Genomic DNA, 20,028 nt, shown 5'->3' with positions numbered 1-20,028 from the left:
GATATCTGCATAGAGTGTGTTAAGGGGAAGACCGCTAACAAAAGGAACAAGGAGGCTAGCCGTTGTAGTGACCTTTTGGAGCTAATACATACGGACATTTGTGGACCATTCCCTAAGGCATCTTGGAATGGGCAAACATATTTTATTAGCTTCATAGACGACTATTCCAGATTTGGCTATCTATACCTTATTTATGAGAAATTGTAATCTTTGGACATGTTCAAAATTTTCAAAATCGAAGTTGAACTTCAACCAAGTAGGAAAATTAAAGTCGTCCGATCCGACCGTGAAGTTGAATATTATGGTCTATATAATGGATCAGGTGAATAACGTCAATGACCTTTTATGACCTACCTTACTGAGTGTGGGATTGTGCTTCAATGTACCATGCCTGATACACCCCGTCAAAATGGTGTTGTTGAGCATCGAATTGAACCTTAAAAGATATGGTAAGAAGTATGATGACTTTTACTTCTCTACCAGAGTCTTTCTGGGGTGAGGGACTCAAGACTATAGTTTACTTACTCAATAGAGTACCTAGTAAGGCGGTAACTAAACCCTCATTCGAGATGTGGACGGATAGAAAGCCTATCATTGGGCATTTACATGTTTAGGGTTGTCCAGCTGAAACTAGGCCTTACAGTCTAATGAAAGGAAACTGGACTAAAAAATAGTTAACTACAATTTTATAGGTTATTTTGAGAAGTCAAGAGGGTATAAATTTTATGATCTCTCTAATAAATCCTTCTTCGAAACGAGAAATACGAAATTTATTGAGGATAGTGGGAGTGATAAGTTAAGGGAAATATCTTTTGAGGAATGCATTGGCAATCCTCCTGTAGTCGCTACTAGTACGATCAGTAGTGGCGTGGTTATCATACCACACATTATAAGCATTACATATCCAATGAACGTAGTGAACCAAGATATTTCCATAACATCTCTAATGCAATTGAAGGAGCATGACATTGAAATTGAAGTACTGCCTCATATTGATGAGTAAGTACCTCAGTCATCTCAAACACAAGTGCCTTTAAGGCGATCCATAAGAGAACGGAGAATCACGAATTCTCGTGATTATGTTTATCTCCAAGAGCATGACTTTGACATAGGGTTGGAAGGTGATCCTACTACATTTTTCCAAAAAGTCAAACAATGCTCTAACCTTGAAAGATGAATTAACGCCATGCAAGAAGAGTTGAAGTCTATGGCAGACAATGACATTTGAAAACTTGTCGAATTGCCTGGAGGAAAGAAATCCGTTGGTTGTAAATAGATATTTAAAACCAAGCGAGATTCAAGGGGCAATGTCGAAAAGTATAAAACTCGTCTTGTTGTCAAGGGATTCACTCAGAAAGAAGACGTTGATTACAAGGAGACTTTTTTCACCTGTGTCGATGAAAGATTCTCTTAGGGTAGTCATGACACTTATAGCTCATTATGATTTAGAGTTACATCAAATAAACGTAAAGACTGCATTCCTCAATGGAGATATGGAAGAGTTTATATATATGGTGCAACTAAAGAACTTTGAGTCTAAGAACTCAAAGCACCTAGTATGTGGATTAAAGAAGGTCATTTATAGTTTAAAACAAGCATCCCATCAGTGGTACCGAAAATTTGATCAAGTGATTACCTCATTTGGATTTAAAGAGAGTTCCGTCAATCAGTACATATATGTCAAGTTTAGTGGAAGCAAGTTTGTTATACTTGTTTTGTATGTGGACAATATATTGCTTACGAGCAATAATAAGGGCATGCTGCATCAAACCAAGTCATTTTTATCTGGTAATTTTAAAATGAAATATCTTGGTGAAGCATCCTTTGTTTTAAGCATATAGATCTATCGTGTTCGTTTAAGAGACATTCTCGGAAATTCACAACAGACATATATTGAAAAGGTGCTTATAAGGTATGATATGCATAATTGTACACCTGGTGACACGCTTGTGTCAAGAGGTGACAAGTTCAGCTTGCAATAATGTCCACAGCTTGAACTTGAAATAAAGGAGATGAAACAATTTCCATATGCGTCAGCAGTAAAAAGTCTCATGTATGCACAAGTTTGTATTCGACCAAATATAACATTTATAGTGGGGATGTTAGGCAGATATGTAAGTAACCCAGGACTATCGCACTGTAAAGCGGTAAAGAGAGTGATGCGGTATTTGCAAAGAACTAAAAGATATATGCTCACGTATCGGAGATCAAATCATCTAGAGGTGATTGGATATTCAGACTCTGATTTTGCTGGATGCTTGGATAGCAGGAGATCTACTTTAGGCTATATTTTCATGCTTATTGGAGGGGTTATATCTTGGAAGAGGCTCAAGCAAACACTAGTAGCTACTTCTACTATGGAGGCAGAGTTGGTAGCATGCTACAAAGCATCCAATCACGGGATTTGGCTGTGAAACTTCATCACAACATTATAAATTATTGATGGTATTGACAGGTCACTGTGGATCTATTATGATAATAAAGTCGCAGAACATTATGCCAAGAATAATCGTAGTTCGTCGAAGTCCAAGTACATCGACATCAAGTTTCTATCGGTTAAAGAAAGAGTTCAGAGTAGTCAGATTATAGTAGAGCATATCAGCACAGATTCCATGTTAGCCGATCCACTCACCAAAGGCTTGGTGCCTAAGGTGTTTCATGCGCATATTGTGGATATGAGAATTCTTCTTATGGAAGAAGAACTCATCTAGTGGAAGTCTGTATTTATTTTATTACTCTATATTTGATAATAAAGAAATATTTTGTTTTGATTATTGTACGTACTTAAAGTTCAAAACATTAGTGAGAATTTATGTGTTTATTTGACACTCTGACTGTGATATCATCATTTACTACTGTTGTTTAACATTTAGTGTTTGTAAATATGATACAGATTCTTTTTGGAATCATAAAGTAGATCATGATTTACTATTGCAGTTTAACATAAAATATTTTGCAAATATGATCTGATATCTTTTGAGGTCATTTTAGGACTAGTTGGAAATTAACATATATTAATCACATTTCATGTAATTTTCACTTTACAGATCTATATCTTGATCTATGTCATTAATGATCTCTTTAACCCTATACCAATGAAGTTAATAGATCAGATTGTTTATAGGAGCATCTTGTACCCATAAAATTTGATATCAAGTAAAGTTTTACTTGTATTTCACATACAACTCACATATAACCCAAGTGATAAATTATTAGATATAATTATCCCTATTAGATGAGTTTATTTGTAAGTTGCACATGTGAATACGATCTAATCTCGTTTAAGTGATCTAACTTAAAGTTATTGAGTTTTGGGATTATTTGATGTGGATCTCATATATGTAGAATCCATTACCCGTATCTATTATCATCTATGGATTAATAATGGATGTGCACTATATAATGGATTGATCCCCAGAAGATTAAGACATTCTTTTAAGACGTCTCTTCGTTCCTCATTAACAAAGAGGATTCAACATCGTCAACCCTAACTCCTCCGAAAGACCAACCTTCTTCTCCTTTTTTTCCATGGAATTATGGGATCGACAAACTCTACACGAAAAATAATGACAATTCCACTACGTTCAAATTATTCGTAATTACAGTATTTATGTATTCATTTTTTTATGTCATGTTTAATTGATAAAATTAGATCTTCTTATTCTTATATTTCCTATATATGAGTTCTTTATGTTTTAGAATTCATGTGACTTAGATTTCATAAGAATTATCATCTTGTGTTAAAAGTTTATGATAAAAACCAATAATGATAGTTTTTCATGCCAATTGAGAACCGAGAGTTTTTTTTCCATGATTGAATTTCTTCTGCAACTGCTTGTCCAACAATACTTTCAAATTTCATTAGAAAATCAACCACGAACCAGAGTTAGCAAAATTATACCTGGCAGAATGGATATCCTCAGGTCACCTCCAAGGAAATGAATCCTGCATGAAAGCTTGAATGTTATTCAGCAGCTGATAACAGATGTGTTTTGTACATGGTGTCCTCAAAGTAATGACACCGACATTTCTCCTTTCATACTAACAAAATCAGTTTCAATGTCACAAAATCTAGGGGGGAAACCATCAAAGCTTGCCACAAGAGATAAGCTCTCAAGACAGATTACAAAGGAATTCAAAGGAAATTACATTGAATTTTGCATCATGCCTACAATAAAATGACACAACCCATGCAATTAGTACATTCAACCAATATATTACGTGAACTGTTATCTTCAAAGGAACATCACATTGACCTTTTTTTCCCTGCTGACATTTTATATTAATGCAGTTAACCATGAGCTGAGCTGAAAACTTTACAAATACCATACATGTGATGAGAATTTGTAGATCTTTAGATCAACATATGAAAGATAATTGACATGTCGTATGTCTAATGAGCAAGTTGAACTCAGATGAAATACAATACGTAATCTAACTATAAATGGCCATGTCATCATCCCTGAAGCCAAGATGAACAGTGATAATAAGTATAACATCGGTGACAAAACAGACCACTAAAGGCTCACCAAATTTATCTAGTATGAAATAATCTCATAAGCGACGAGGGAGCCGTTGCAATTCAAGTGTTAAATTCACAGCAGCCTCTTGGATTCCAGGAATAGCTGAGTTCTTAAGAGTTAAAAGAAGGGTTTCTATACTTGAAATTGCCGATGCCGGTATTGACAAAATCAGTGCATGGGAGAGGTATTGCCTACAAGAGAAGGCAAGAGCATACAGAAGACGAAGAATATGTATGCCAAAGGCATTATTAACTAAGAATTCCATAAGTTTGCTGATTTTTTGAAGTTTTGTTAAAATGCCCGTGGTGGCTTCTCGTGGTGCTGCTTTAAGCAGCAGGACCACACACTCCGATGACAAATCAACAACTGATGCTTTCGGGTTCCTTAACAAGTCCAGGAAGACACTGAGGTTACTGGCAAAGTCACAGACATCCTTGATGCAGTGCTGCTGATCAACAGCAATACTCATGTTGAAGGCATTATTGCATAGAAGAGATGGTTCTTTGCAAAGGGCTACACCCTTCTCATGTCCAATACCCCGCAAAATAAATGCTTTGCAAAGTTGTAATGTTGGTTCCAGAAAATCCTCCATTTCCTTTGCACTCACAAATTCCAAAAGATTTCCTATTTTTCTTGCCACTCGTAATTGAGACAGAAGCTTAGTTTCTGTCTCAGAAGCAGAAGCTAATGCTAGACAAAGTTTTACGTCATTCACATTAGCATTTGAAAGGTCACCATGCAAAAATCCAAAGCAACGTGTAACTGCTTTCAGATCCACTATATCTGATACTCTTATATAGTTAAATTCAATCAGCATTACTAGAAGCTTCTGGGCATACATAGGAATTGGATCTTCATCTTCAATCAATGCAGGGTAAAGAGGAAGGAAATAAGTTCGAGATATCAACTTTATGTCCTCCAATATTTGCTCCATGTTATATAAGGAAGGATCATCAAAGATATCAACCATTGCATCAAACAAAATTTTCAAGCACAAAAACCTGGCATCTCCATCTCTGTTGCCATTGTATATAATGGCCAGGCTAGGAAGAATCCTACCTGTAAATATTGTGGGGCCATCTAGAATAACAGAAGGATCTTCTATAATTGTTTCAAGCACTCGAAGCAACGTAATTTGAAAATCTTCTCTTCCCTGTATTCATTAGAAAACAAAATATCAGAAAACTATCTACTTTCCAAGGCTGACATTAGATACCTTAGAAGTTGAAAGAGGGCAAACATTAGTACCCTCACGATATTTCTTAACAGATTGAAATTGATTTGACAGTAGTACAATTCCTACTACAATAAGATCCGTCCACTATAATTCATAATTGCCAATTCTCCTTAGAGTCGATTGGTAGAGAAACCTCAAATAGTCAGGGCTCATTTTGTTATTAGTGTTATTCTTGTAGTAAAATTATACAACAGATTTTGTTACAATAAAATATTAATATTAATTTTTTGTTAACAGCTGTTGGGTAATAAGCATTATATACTATGATTCTGTCTACTCGTTCAGAAAAAATCACAGATATATGAAGTTGTTAGGGTGTTTTCTACATAAAAATAAAAATATAGGAGAATAATTTCAATAAATATATACAAAAACCTATCAACGAATTTCTTTTTAGTTTGGCCTTTATCACATAGAAGTACAAAACAAGACTGGCCCTAGTTTATAGGAGAAATCAAAGTCCAAACTGAGAAAGGCCTGATTAGAAAAGGTTTGTACCTGAAAAGGTATCTCTAAAAGTTTGATCAGATTCGTCAACTGGAGCAAGACATGATTGTTGACTACCCGATGTTTAAAGGAAGAGCTTCCAAGAAGATGAAGAATCACTGGAAGTACATTGGCACTGCTCTTTGGGTTACCCCGGCTAGCAAGAGCAACAGTAGGCCCATGGCGTTTACCAGCCATCATCTGTTGCATATCAACAGACACAGTTTCAAGAATACCTGGAATTGTAGTAACAATTAAACACACAAATGATTCCATACACTGCTGAATAAACCCATCCTTCTCTTTTCCCAGTCTATCAACTGCATAAAGCAACTTAACATTTCCAAGAAACTGAGAAAGCCATCTACGGCTGTTAATACAAAGAAGAGCCACAAACATAAGAGTTTTTCCTCGTAAAATTTCAGTCCCTTGCTCAATTAGTGACAAAAGAACTGGCACCAAGTGTTTTTCTTCCCCCAGGGAATGAAGATTTCTGTTCATGTTCGACAACCCTTGCATGCTTAAAATTGACATATTGAGAAGATTTAAACTAATCTGCTGCTCGCGTGGATTTCCCTTAACTAAAGCAGAGGCAACATCTCTGAGCGGCAATTTCTCAAACACATACTGTATGCATGAGGAACAGAAACGACAAAGGCGTACTAAACAAGATCCAGCAATAAACCTTGTATTTTCATGTTTTCCTGTCGCCTTGTATATATAACAGAGATTTGCAATTACATCCTGACTGGCAAAACGAGATGCCCAATCTCCTCCTTGACTGCAAATGTTTTCAATTGTTCTTAGAGCATAAAGCTGGGCTATATCATCCTCTCCCATGCGCAAGATGGATGAGACCAGTGCAATGACAGAACTTGTAACCTGTTCAAATATTTTCCATTATAAAAGCAAGAAGGCTATAACATTAAAGAAGGTATAGCTAATTCTATATAGTCCCAATAGTGTACTACAATGGCAGAATTTTACAATCATCCTATCAAAACAACATAGGAAAGGATGGATTAATATTGGGTTGTACAAGGAAACATAACCAACTCTTCTAAATTCAACATATAATTTGAAGCTATGAAAATGACAATAATGCAAAGCCTATGATCTTAAGTGCATGCAATAGTTTGTGCCGATAGAAGCATTAATTTACAATCAACCAATCAACAAAATTGACAATGACCATAGAAAACGTCAAAGAAATCAAACCTGCCAACAAGATGTAGCTTTTATCTCCTTCGATGGAGATTCAACAGTATCTCCATCATTGCAGTTGTGTTCATTTTTAGTAGAAATATAGAAAAGCAACTCCCCAAGAGCAGCCATAGAAAATCGTCTTACTTTGTCATGCTTGTCCCTTAAGCCATCCATCAGTGAATTTATAATACCAGAATTTGCAAGTTCGGTTTCAATAAAGGTGCAATGCCGAATCAAAAGGCCCATTGCTGAAGCAATTTGAACCCGCAGAGTAGATATTTTTGAAAGTCTCAGCATTTTTATAAGCGACAACATCACAGGCCCATTAATAATTATATTGGCTGCGTCACTATTTCCACTTAAAATTTCTAAGTATCTAATGATATTCTGCTTCTCTAAAACATGAGAACTTCCATTTAACACATGAATTATCTTACCATTCAGTGCATTCATTTTTTCTGCTGGCAACTTGCCATAATCACTTGGAGAAAAAGATTCAAAAGGAAGATTTGGAATAGCATCTGCAGCTCTATCACCTTTTCTACTTGGCATCACTGGCTTTACTGCAAGATCTGATGGATGCCAAAAAACTTCAAATAATTTAGTGGATGACCCAGCAGAATCTGAATCAGTTGCAGGTTCAGCAACTGTCTTGACGTGCTGTGTATTCCTACTGCAGACACTAGGTGGGGTAGCAGTCACATCGCGATGCTCCGAAGAAGTGTCTTGTTCTGGTTTCTTATGATCAACTAATTCATCATCAGCGGCGATACTTGGGTGATCCATATTTTGTTCTCTCTCTTCATTCTTTTTATCAGTATTTTCAGCTTGTAATTCAGCAGATATAATGCAAGAATTTTCAGATCCATCAGCATCATCAGTTACTTCATCTTCAGGGTTCTCATTAAAATCAAGTTCCATATCATTATTCTCAATTTTTACTTCGGCATCATCATCGCATGTCTCTGCTGTTGGACGTCTATAGTTCTCTTTCTCGTTCTCTCTCTGTAAATTCAGCTTGGCCATCCTTGACATCCTAACAAGATTTAAACCCTTTGCAGTGTCAAGTTTCCCACAATGTTTTAAATTATTTTTCCTATTATTCTGTGCATTTCTAACTGGCGTTTCAATAGCTTTGTTCCCAGAACGAGAACTTTCATCTTGTTTATGGGCTCTCATCTTGCTTTCTTGCCGCTTTTGAGGAGTTCTTGATTGAGAAATTTTATCACCATTTCTATCTGACAGGTATGGTTTATGTAAGACTTGAACCATATTATTGAATGCAGGCTGAGTAGGTAGAGATACAGAAGCAACCTTGGTTCTCCAAAAACTGTGTTCACAAAGTTCAGTCCATTCTATTCTTTGAGCTGGATCTTTGACCAAAAGTGCATTGATCAGGCTCACAAATGAGTTGGATGTGTTATCTGGGAGAGCTGGTATGGGATCCGAAATAATTGACTTCACTAACTGGGTAAACTCAGTCCCTGTGAAAGGTGGCCTTCCAGTATAGCATTCATATAGCACACACCCCAGAGCCCATAAATCAGAAGCGTAAGAGTGGATCCCTCCATCATGGAACAACTCAGGAGCCATATAACACGGAGTTCCACGCTTTGATTGAGGCAGCTAATATGCACAATGATAAAATAACATGAAACTATTAGCTGAGAAAAATGTAGATTGATAGTGTTCCTATGATATTAACAAATGTCTCCAAGAGCTGAGGAACTCACCGCAGCAATAGTATTCTTTTCAATATCAATTAATCTCCTAGCCAATCCAAAATCACAAAGCTAAAGCAGGTTATATGGGAAAAAAGTAGTTAGGCAGAAATGTATCTTGAAATTTAGTACAAAAAGAACAAAATTAGAGTGTACCTTGGCAAATCCAAATTCATCCAGTAAAATGTTTGACGGCTTTAGATTGCAGTAAATAATTCCCTTCGAATGCAAGAACCTAAAAAACTCCCTGTTAGAAATTTAAACATAGTGCCACCATAATTGAAGCAAATTTTTCCTAAAATAAGACTGACTGGAGAGCTTTCACCAAGTCAAAAGCCAAATCATGGATGGAACTTTCAGGAAGTTGTGTGTCCTGCAAACATGTCATACTAGCATAAGTGCAACAACTTCAGACAGTCCGTGAAAATAATTACAAAAACAAGAAAATGAGTTTTAACATCAGTTCATAAGTATAAAAAAATCTCCAAATTCTAAGCTTCATTATAGCTGTTAGTGTCGAATCTTTTGTTACAGTAACGTTAGTTATTAGGATCATTTAATTGGAGAACAGAATCATCAAATACCCTATCAAATTCAGCAGCTGTTTCAACAAATTCATTTTTTATACAAACAAGCAATAGGAATTACATTCCCAAATGTTTTTGGCAATTGTAAGCAGTGTGTTGAAGCTTTAAAACATTAGTGCAATAAACTATTCAAGCACACAAACTTTTAATAAACTGGTAAAGAAAAGTAATTAGAAACCATCACTGCAGATAGGACATCAAACAAATCTGTTCAACTATCAGTACCAAACATGACCTTGACAAACACACAAGAATTGATTTTGAAAGATGAAAATAGAGAAAACAGCTGAAGATGTATCTTTCACTTTCATATTGACACTTGGAATCTAACAATTCAGAAAAAATCAACCAATAAAAACATGACTTTTGTTTTTAGGATGGGAGCTTGCTAGAGAGGTGAAGTGAAACTACTCAAGCATCTAGCTAATCAACATGCACTCAGAAAAATAAAAATCTTGATTTGCAAGAAATAAACACACTCATATGCAAAAATCAGTTAGCCAATTATCCCCTTATTGCACATTGATCATTAGTAGGGATAGAAATAGTATTATCTTTATTGATAACAAACTGACAGTGCGTGTAAGTTACCTGTTTCAATAATGTCATGAGGTCACCACCAACACAATACTCTAGAACCAGCCAAAGGTGAGCGGTGGTTTCATACCTGAAGAAACTCAGCATAGTTCCGTCAAACATATTTTCATCAATCTATATATAAGGGAAAATGACTGAGATAAAAGTCCAAAAGGCACTTTAGAATTAGAGTTTTCATAATGTAAAATAATCAAACAGAATTGCCCTTGTCTTACCAAGAATAAAACCTCAGTACATTTGGATGATTCAGAGAATGAAGCATCCGAACCTGCAGAACTCAAATACGAGAATACAGTGAATTTTGCTGAGCAAAAAAGTTACAGGATGAAGGAAAATAACTTAGTGTGTGTGTATAAAGTTTCTCCTTTGCATCCATGGAGTACAGAAGCAGCCAACATAGCAGCCTCAAAGAAAATCTCCTTGGCGTCAGCAAAAGAGACATATTTGTAAAATTTACCAAGGCCACTAGCTACAGAACAACGCTAAAGTTCCAGAAAGTGACGTATTTGTTAAATTAACCAAAAATTGAGCTGTTCAGGGTAATTTCCCACGTAAAAATTAAGCTTCGGAGTAAATATGCAAACTTAAAAATCATAGCGTCGCTTACTTCATGAAGAATTTTCGACCTCTGGGATTTCTCCACGCTCTTTATCGCAAAATACTCAATCGTCTTCTTCTTTCTCCCTTTATAAACCAACTGCAACAATCGAGACAAAGAAAAGGCCGAAAAGAACCCTAAAACTTCAATCTTCTTCGAGAGAAATGCGCGAGACGGAGAATGATGGATCGAGGTGTAGAGAAGCGGACTCACCGAGTGCTTTCCTTTGCCGACCACCACGTAGATGTGGTAGTTGTTCATCTCGGGGTAGGGTTTCAGCGTCCTGTCGATCTCGAAGTCGAGGGTTTCGCCACGAGAGAGAGAGAGAAAGAGGATTAGAGTGAGATCGGTGTGTCTGTTCGACTCAATCAATTGGGTGAAAAGAGGCGGCAAAATTCCAGATCAGTGTTTTTGAATTTTGAAATATCTTGTGAATTTTTTAATTTTTATGTTTTTTAAATGGAGATAACATAACTGGAAACCTGTTTACTTGTCGAGAAGGGGAGGAAGCGCAGTTTCAGCATATTCTCACTTGTTTACCTTGGTGGAAATTACAAATGGACTGAGGTCCCCTTTTCGCTCTAAAAAAAAAATTAATCAGTCGAATCTGGGATAATCAATTCGATCCCATAAAAATTTTTCATCGACTAATAATATAAATAAAAAATACGTACATAGAAATTTATTCTAATAACCAATATTATCAAATCTGATATTCATTAATTAGAAAATTTTCTAATAATATATCGCAACCCTCGAAAGAGGTCTTAAGTCGTATAGTTTGTCCTCTGTCTTTCAATGCAACATAACACTATGAATGAAATGGCATGTGTCTTTGAGTGACATTAATTTTTTCGGCTTTTTACCCAAAAATGTTGGTAAAATTGTGTATTTATGAAAAGGCATATTATAGTTTTATAATTACCAAAAGGCACATTAATAAATATGAAAGTCCTTTTATACCCCTCCTATTAACATCATCTTTTGCTACCCCATTTTCCAAGGCATCTCAAGCACATTTGAATTATTTAGATTTAAAAATTTCATTGATGGTTCGAATGATGATGACATCAATATCTTTCTCCCTCCCTCTTTAAACACATGCAAGCCTCACACTTTTCTAACTCTCCGATTGCGAAAAACTTTCACACATTTTTAGTTACAAGATCATCCCCCAACGAAAGTGTGTGTAAGCGTCTTCGTGTGTCCGTCAGGCGACATCAAGGGTTTCCAACGAAAATCCACACTGGCCCCGTCTCTACAGTGAAGTTTAGGGTTTCTACCAATACTCTCCTTTCATAATGGCGGAAGGAAGTGGGTTGAGTATTTCATTCTCTACTGTTAAATTATCCACAAAGGATCACCTTCGAAACCATCGGATTTGCAAAGCCTGAAACAGTTTGGACAGAAACTACATTGGAACAGCGTGTTAGGTCACTTTAATAGTTTTTTAAAAAAAATCCACAAAGAAAGAAAGACATCATGGATGTGTTATTTTACATAAGTGATACGTAGTCATGATCAAACAGTCTCCCTTTAGTATTTTCTTAGACATACAAGATATGCAGCATATTCGTGATATATTGGTCAATATATTTTAAAATTGGGATTCAACTTCTCAAACCTTTAGATTCTCAGGTATAACTTATAGTTGTAAATTTTAAGCACAAAGTAGTAGTTTATTAAAATAAAATAATTTAAAAATCTTAATATTTATTTATGTTGGTTCGCTGATAGTCTTGGTTATTGGTAAATCATGGCAACTAAGGCCCTGAAATGATCTTATATCAGGCCTAATGTGGTTCTAATATGATTGAATATCAGGCTTAACATTGAGCCTAATATGGAATCATTTCATACCCTTGTTTTCCATGATATTATCATATATAATATATTATCATATATAATTATTATCATATATAACGTTGGATCTAATATTAATTTTTTAGGTGTATTGGTTGCATTCAAAAGAAGAGATGTTTCATTATTGCTTGGTATTGTAGACTGTGGTGTTTCAGATCTGATAAATTCAACTAAAGCACCAGGTGACCTCTTTCTAACTTACTTCTCGAATAAAAAAGAAGCTACCATATCAAAAATTGAGGAGTTGCTTAAATTTTATGCCAATTGTATTGAAGAAGATGATAATGTTTTATTATTTTGCAAATTCTATATTTTATATATATTTGTTTGTGTCTTATTTTTCTTCTAGTACATATAAGTCCCTTTATGTCTTATAGATATAGTAGATTATTTTGAGAATTTTGTTAGATTCAACTGGGTTGAAATTATCCATAAATTTATGGCTCCACAATTAGCTAAGATTGGGGACATATTTTCATCAACTCAGACAAAACATGTCAACACCAACCTTCCTTACCTAAAGGGCATTACTGGTCTTTTGGCAGTGAGTATATTTTTGATGTTAAATGTAACAAAATTTTATGGATGTGTATGAATATCTAACACTTGTGATGATAAATTAGGCATGGTTTGTAGAGCATGTTCTAATCGAAAAACCTTACAAAATTGAAGGAGCACGAATAAATAAGTAGAGGAATATTCCTTCACATATTAGTAAGGTGAGGGATTTGTTAGACTGAGTCTCATTTGAAGATGTAAAGTTTGAAAAATGTCACTTAAGTTACGTTAATATGCTTTTTTTACCATTTGTTTTAATAATATGACATATTATGATTAACCTAAACCCTACCCAATATGAAAAATCATTGGTTGAGAACTTTGATTTCGTTGATGATATTCCACGTCCAATGGAGACATTACAATTTGAAGACAACAAAACAGGAAGTGAAAGTAATAAGGGATGTTATAACTGTATTATTCAAGCAAACTGAATTAAGGAGCTAACAATAGAGAATATGAATTTGAATGATAGGGTGAAACAATTACTATAAATAATAGAATAGAAAATAAATGCATGCAACCTCAATCAAGCGATCCTGTAGTCAATCCTCAATGTGAACCAGTAGCTTTTGGAACAAGAGGTAGGAGAGGACGTGACAAAAGTCGTTATGATTATAGGGATACTCCAATTGATAGTTCATTGTGGCTCCATATTTTACCTAAAAGGAAGTGGAGAAATATACAAATATGCGAGCCTATGGAGAACGTTCTACCAGAAGTATAGGGTAAAAAATTTATAAAAGAACCTGATATTGTGGACAAGGGGAAAGGAAAAATTGATGTGGATGATATGGAAGAAGAAATAGACATTGTCACAATAATGGAAGGCAATTCTGAAGAAGAGGCAAATTGAAGGATACAGCTAGGATTGTCCAACTTAATAAAATAAGAAAACAAGTCATTGCTATAAGTTTATATTTGCATATAAAATAGTAATTTGTTTGATTTAATTTATTAATTAAATGGGTCAAGTCTATGGACATAGTTTGTGAAGAAGCAATTTAAGACTTCGAAGAAGAAAAAATAAGATGAAGATGTGGCCTACTTGTTAAAACAATTAGAGAACATAAAGTATGTTAAATACTTAGTTGATTTAATTAAGTGATAAGTCAAGATAATTATATGGTTCTCTAATATAGATAATTATATGATTTTCTAATTTTATTATGTGATTTATAGTTATTGATTTACTTTTTAGGTTTGCAAGTGAATTAGTTTGGAGGTTCCACCCTTTGGTTTAAATATGCATTCCTTCTTATTTAGTGTGAATGGAGAGATTTTGATAAAAGGGGAGGTAATTGACACGTATTGTAACATACTATTTAGGGGGGCATCCTCGTCTGGTAGGTCATACAATAAATCTATATATTGTTCAACCTTCTTCATAGTAAGGAATCTAAATGATTTGAGAATTTATAATATTTGAATACATTTTATTATTTGTTTAAGTATGTATGACTTTGTATATTTGTAGTCATTAATAAAATCCTCAAGTAAGTTTGGCTTGCAACAAGTGATAAAAACAGATAAAGAAGATAAAGAGTTTAGGTATATTTTTATACCTTTATGCAGTGATAATGTACACTTCCACTTATTAATGATAGACATCAAATCAATGACGTTCAATCATTACAATTCTCTAGCAAGTGGAAGTAAATCCAAATATGATTTTGAAGCAGTGGTGAGTATCCAATATTCATGTATATGTTAGAAATGCAATATAATTGCTAGTTGATATAAAATTTTAATTTCTTGTTCAATCTTACAGGTATCAGATTTAAAACAATATAGTCGTGAACACCTTGCTTCTATTGATCCAAAGTTTGAAAGTCATTATCCCTTCGATCAATGGGTGTCTCTCATAATAGAATGTCCACAACAAGAAGTCAGGTAAGTCGAGATCAAATAGTGTGAATAAAAAATATTGAATATTAAATTGCTTATGTTATTTACAGTGTTGACTGCGACTTCTTTGTGATGCAATACATTCGATGTCTTCTATACGATCTGAAGATGGACTTCAAACAAAGAGATATGAAAAAAATTAGAATTGATGTAATTGTATCAATTTTGAGGAACAGGTTCTGTAAAACATGGGATTAATTATCCATAGTTTTGTAAGTAAAAAAGTTGGGTAGGGAATATAAAGGTACAATTATGTAGTGCTGTTAGTTTTATATCTTTGTATGTAGTATTTGTTGTTGAATACAATGGTATGTATGATATAAAATGTTTAAACTAAATTGTCACGGGAATAACAATACTATTGCTTAGTGAAATAAAAATCACAATATCCAAATTGCCATGATGGTATAGATCAGTGAAAAGAGACATAACTTCACACTATATCTCTCTTATGAAAACTAAAACCTTGGTAACCGTTGAGATTTTTTAGAAATCCAAATAGGCTAGGTCTGACATTGGTTTCAAGTCTACAAGGTCTGCTTGGAAATATAAAGTAGGCATGTAATTTGGGAACTCCAAAGTAACTAAGTTATGAGTTAAAACAAATGGTTATTATTATCCCCGAAAATTAAAATTCGACAGGGTGTGTGTTGTTCGTTGAATGGAAATCCATAAGATTCACATGTTCTGTGCCAACTAGCACGGAGCAAGAACTTCATTTGTGGTGGTTAGAACCAAGATTTAGCACCATATCTAGCTTCTCCCCTTTCAAACCTTCCTAGGAAACGTGAAATTAAAGAAATCCAAGTGTCGTAGGTCCATCAGTGGGTTTTGGTCAAAACTCACTAATGGACCTAGACTTCTCCAATTGAACACATTTCAAGTGTTATGAGTTTTTAGTCTGGCAAGGTCTCTAACGGTGCTATGCATTACTTATTTAAAGCTCTCTATAGGTGATCGAGCGTTAAGAAAATTTTCAGCCTGATATGGGATAATATCAAGCCCAACATGGGCCTAATATTATATGATATTAGATCTAAGTTGGGCCTGATATTATCCCATATTAGGCCCACGTTGGGTCTGATATGATATCATATCAGGCCCAATGTGAGCTTGAATGGTTGGCACCTCGCTCGCTTTGTTCAACCGATCACAATCTAATTTTTTGATCCCGATATCTAAAACCAGAGACTATATCTCTATTTTATAAACTAAAAACTTGCTACAGATTATAATTTGTGAATTAGTTTAGAATTTCAAATAGGCTAGGTTGAACACTTGATTTTGAAGTCTACAATAAGTTATTGGAAATTTCTAATTGTATTGTAATTTAGCTTAAATATCTAAGTAATTTTTTACTTAATAATAAATTGGTGGTAGGTGTTATCCCCGTAAATTAAAATTTGATAGAGTGTGTGTTGTTCATTGAATGGAAATCCATAAGATTCACATGTTCCGTGCCAACTGGCACAGAGCAAGAACTTTATTTGTAGTGGTTAGAACCAAGATTTAGCATCATATCTAGCTCTGCCCTCTCAAACCTTCTTAGGGAACATGAAATTAAAGAAATCTAAGTGTCATAGGTCCATCATTGGATTTCGGTCAAAATCCACTAATAGACCTAGACTTCTCCAATTTAACCCATTTCAAGTGTTCTGAGTTTCTAGTCTTGCAAGGACTCCAATGGTGCTTTGCATTACTGATTTAAAGCTCTCTATAGGTGATCAAGTACTACGAAAATTTTCAGCCTGATTATGGGCCTGATATGGGATAATATCAGAACCAACATGGGACTGATAGTATCTGATATCAAGCCCAAGTTGGGAATGATATTATCTTATATCAAGCCCAACGTGAGCCTGATTGGTTGACACATCGCTCGCTTTGTTCAACGGATCACAATCTAATTTTTTTATCCTAATATCTAAAACCTGAGACTATTTCTCCGTTCAATAAACTAAAAACTTGCTACATATTATGATTTATGAATTAGTTTAGAATTTCAAATAGACTAGGTCAAACAATAGATATGTGATAATTTAAATTGGTGGTTGTTATTTTTGTAAATTAAAATGCGACAGGGTGTCAGTCATTGCAAGAACGTAATATCACACTTATTTGAAATTACAAATACATAATTTATAATTTATAATTTTTCTCAATCATTATTTTATGGGCAAGCCAAAATCTATAAGCTCTCATTTCATCTTGTATAAAGTTCGTTGATTGCTGAAACATCAAACTCTCTACATAGTGCATCATAAAAAAGCACAATCTAACCTACAAGAAAATAATATTAAACGTGTAAGAGTCTCTTTTAAGGTAAAGATGATGGAATATAAACAAATACTTACGATTTACTTTATGTTGGGTCATTTACTTGAATCAATTTAAACTCTCTCCCGGAGATAGGTGCCAAAACCACGATGCCATATGTAATAGTATGACCAATTTAGCTCCTTAAAAAATAACATCTACACATAAATGACATTAGTAATTAATACATATCCAACATTCCTCCAGGTCTATGACCATTAGATGCCAATGATCATCTTCATTATTTAGTGGACAGAAAATATATCTAATGGGCTTGTCATTATCAGTCTTAGCACTCTGTTTTAATGCGTCCACATGCATCATTCCAAACATTTCCTATGTAAACAAGATAAATTTTAAGTTTACTACATCCGCTATATATAGAAATAAGATCAGGTGCTCAAATACTTACTTGAAATCTAACCTCATAAAATATGGATGGGTAGTATAGTGAGTTAGAGGTTTTGACTTCATTAGCTAGAATGGTCTAATAAACATTTATGCAATCCCTATTGGTGTATTGAATCTAATCAAATATTATCATAAAAGATTGCATATCTAAAGAGAAAATATCATTGGACCATATTGGAAGCACCATAACCCTACATAATCAGTCAAAAAACAACATAAATAAGTTAGCACTATTAATTATTATTCAACTCCAATCATCATCACTAGTTTACATGATTATACAATTACACTACCAACTTACTTTAACTGACTCAGTTTCAATATTGCATCTACGATCACATCATCTTTATTCTTTTTAAAAAAATATCTTTGCTTGCTAAAAAAATTCAAATTCTAATATGTCAATAAGGATTACAAAGTAACGAATTACCTTCAATTGACCCTACCTTTAATATTTTGGTCTTAAGCTTTTGAAGTTTACCACATTTATTTCTATATTTGATGAACATGTGTCTTTAATTTTTGATGGGACAGGAGCTTCTAGTTCTACATCCTTAACAATCTGGTTGCCTTTTTTTTTACACTCAGCTATTTGTTTTCTCTGAGTTCTCTTTCTTTTGGGGCCTAGTCCAAAATTAGTTAGTAGTCTTGGCAGATTAGGTTCTATGTCCTCTTTATCTATGGTAGGGGATGTTCGTGGCTCTTCTAAGACCTTGCTTCGTAGGATTTTTTAGAGATCTTTGATTTTATTTTCAGCATCGACTATGATTTTATCTTTTACAATTAAAATTCTATTATCTACAAGAACATTGATAGTGTCAGCAATTTTGCCACTCCTATCCTGTAAGTCACAAAGGTGACTTATTTAAAGATCTTTTTATTTAAGCATACTCTCCATTTCAGCAATTAAAATATCCTTTGCTATTAAGAGACTATTCTTTTCATCTATAACTGTTGTCATGTTGCTATTAGCATCCTCTAAACTTTTAACAGCTCTATGTAATTGTTGCTTTAAATTTTCAATTTGTTCTCCTTTTTCCTTGCACTGACTACAGTCTACCATCTCTGGGCACTGCAGTATACCTTCTTGCCCTTGTTTGCCAAGAACGCTACTACTACCACAAAATAGAACAGTTGTAAAAAAATATAAGATATACAGTTGACAGTATAACTTGTCATTTGATCTTGACTTCCATATAAGTTTCTCCAAATATTTGGCAGAACAATCAGACTCTTAGAAAAACTCCATGTACAATTGGCTAGAGGCCTCATTTAAATCAAGACGAACTATCTCTCCATTGTCGGGTAGGCCTAGAATCAGTACAACATCTACCTTAGTAAATTTCAATTTTTTTCTATGGAAGATGAAGTTGTGTTCCTCCTGATCCCAATTATCAAACATATTCTGGACCTAAGCTCTTACAAAGGAACTAATAGGGAGGTCGAGGATCTACGAAAATGGTGTCCCTCGAATTTTTTGTTCTTGTTCTACAAATGGTTGAACAGAAGAAATAAATTTTCTGAAATGGCAAATGGTACTTTTCCAGTTCATTCTTTTAGTTCTTCCTCTGTTGACATAACTTGGATAACTGGGTCGAGCAACACCTCCACTTGTCGACACTCTTTTTGAATCATTCCGAACTTAGCAGCCATAAATCAACAATCACACATAGAAAAAAAAACTCTTAGATTCCGTAATAATGGTTGTGCTCTTATTCTAACAATGCCCTTAATAATAACACAAACCCTAGGTGAAATCATTATACATATTACCACTGAATACGTAACGGAGCTACGTATAAAGCCAATGGTCGGATGTCGGTGATGCTAGAGGCACGCCTCAAATGGAGCTACGTACGTTGGCTCGAGAAGACGACTACGACTGAGGCAAGAGAGTGGGAGATTGCGCTGTGATTCAAACGTTGGTATGATATCCCCCAATATCAGGCCCAACGTCAGAAATTTATTTATTTTAATTTGTTAACATTTTTTAGTTATTTATTTTCTATTTAATCTC

General features: G+C 34.5%; 1 protein-coding gene across 1 annotated transcript; it reads right to left on the bottom strand.

Moving 5' to 3' along the window:
- Positions 1 to 4,334: 4,334 nt before the first annotated feature.
- On the bottom strand, positions 4,335 to 11,311 carry LOC121986262 (serine/threonine-protein kinase RUNKEL-like). Its single transcript, XM_042540129.1, has 10 exons — positions 11,169 to 11,311; positions 10,965 to 11,054; positions 10,573 to 10,625; positions 10,352 to 10,427; positions 9,485 to 9,546; positions 9,330 to 9,408; positions 9,186 to 9,245; positions 7,465 to 9,078; positions 6,259 to 7,128; positions 4,335 to 5,676 (listed from the first exon to the last, which is right to left on the bottom strand). Exons 1-10 carry the CDS (start codon positions 11,214 to 11,216, stop codon positions 4,555 to 4,557), a joined length of 4,074 nt encoding a protein of 1,357 aa, XP_042396063.1. The 5' UTR covers positions 11,217 to 11,311; the 3' UTR covers positions 4,335 to 4,554.
- Between the last annotated feature and the right edge of the window lie 8,717 nt (positions 11,312 to 20,028).

The sequence above is a fragment of the Zingiber officinale genome, chromosome 5B, assembly GCF_018446385.1.
Source record: "Zingiber officinale cultivar Zhangliang chromosome 5B, Zo_v1.1, whole genome shotgun sequence".
Classification (NCBI taxonomy): Eukaryota; Viridiplantae; Streptophyta; class Magnoliopsida; order Zingiberales; family Zingiberaceae; genus Zingiber; species Zingiber officinale.
Note: the sequence above shows the minus strand (reverse complement) of the source record. Positions and strands in the feature narration are given on the sequence as shown.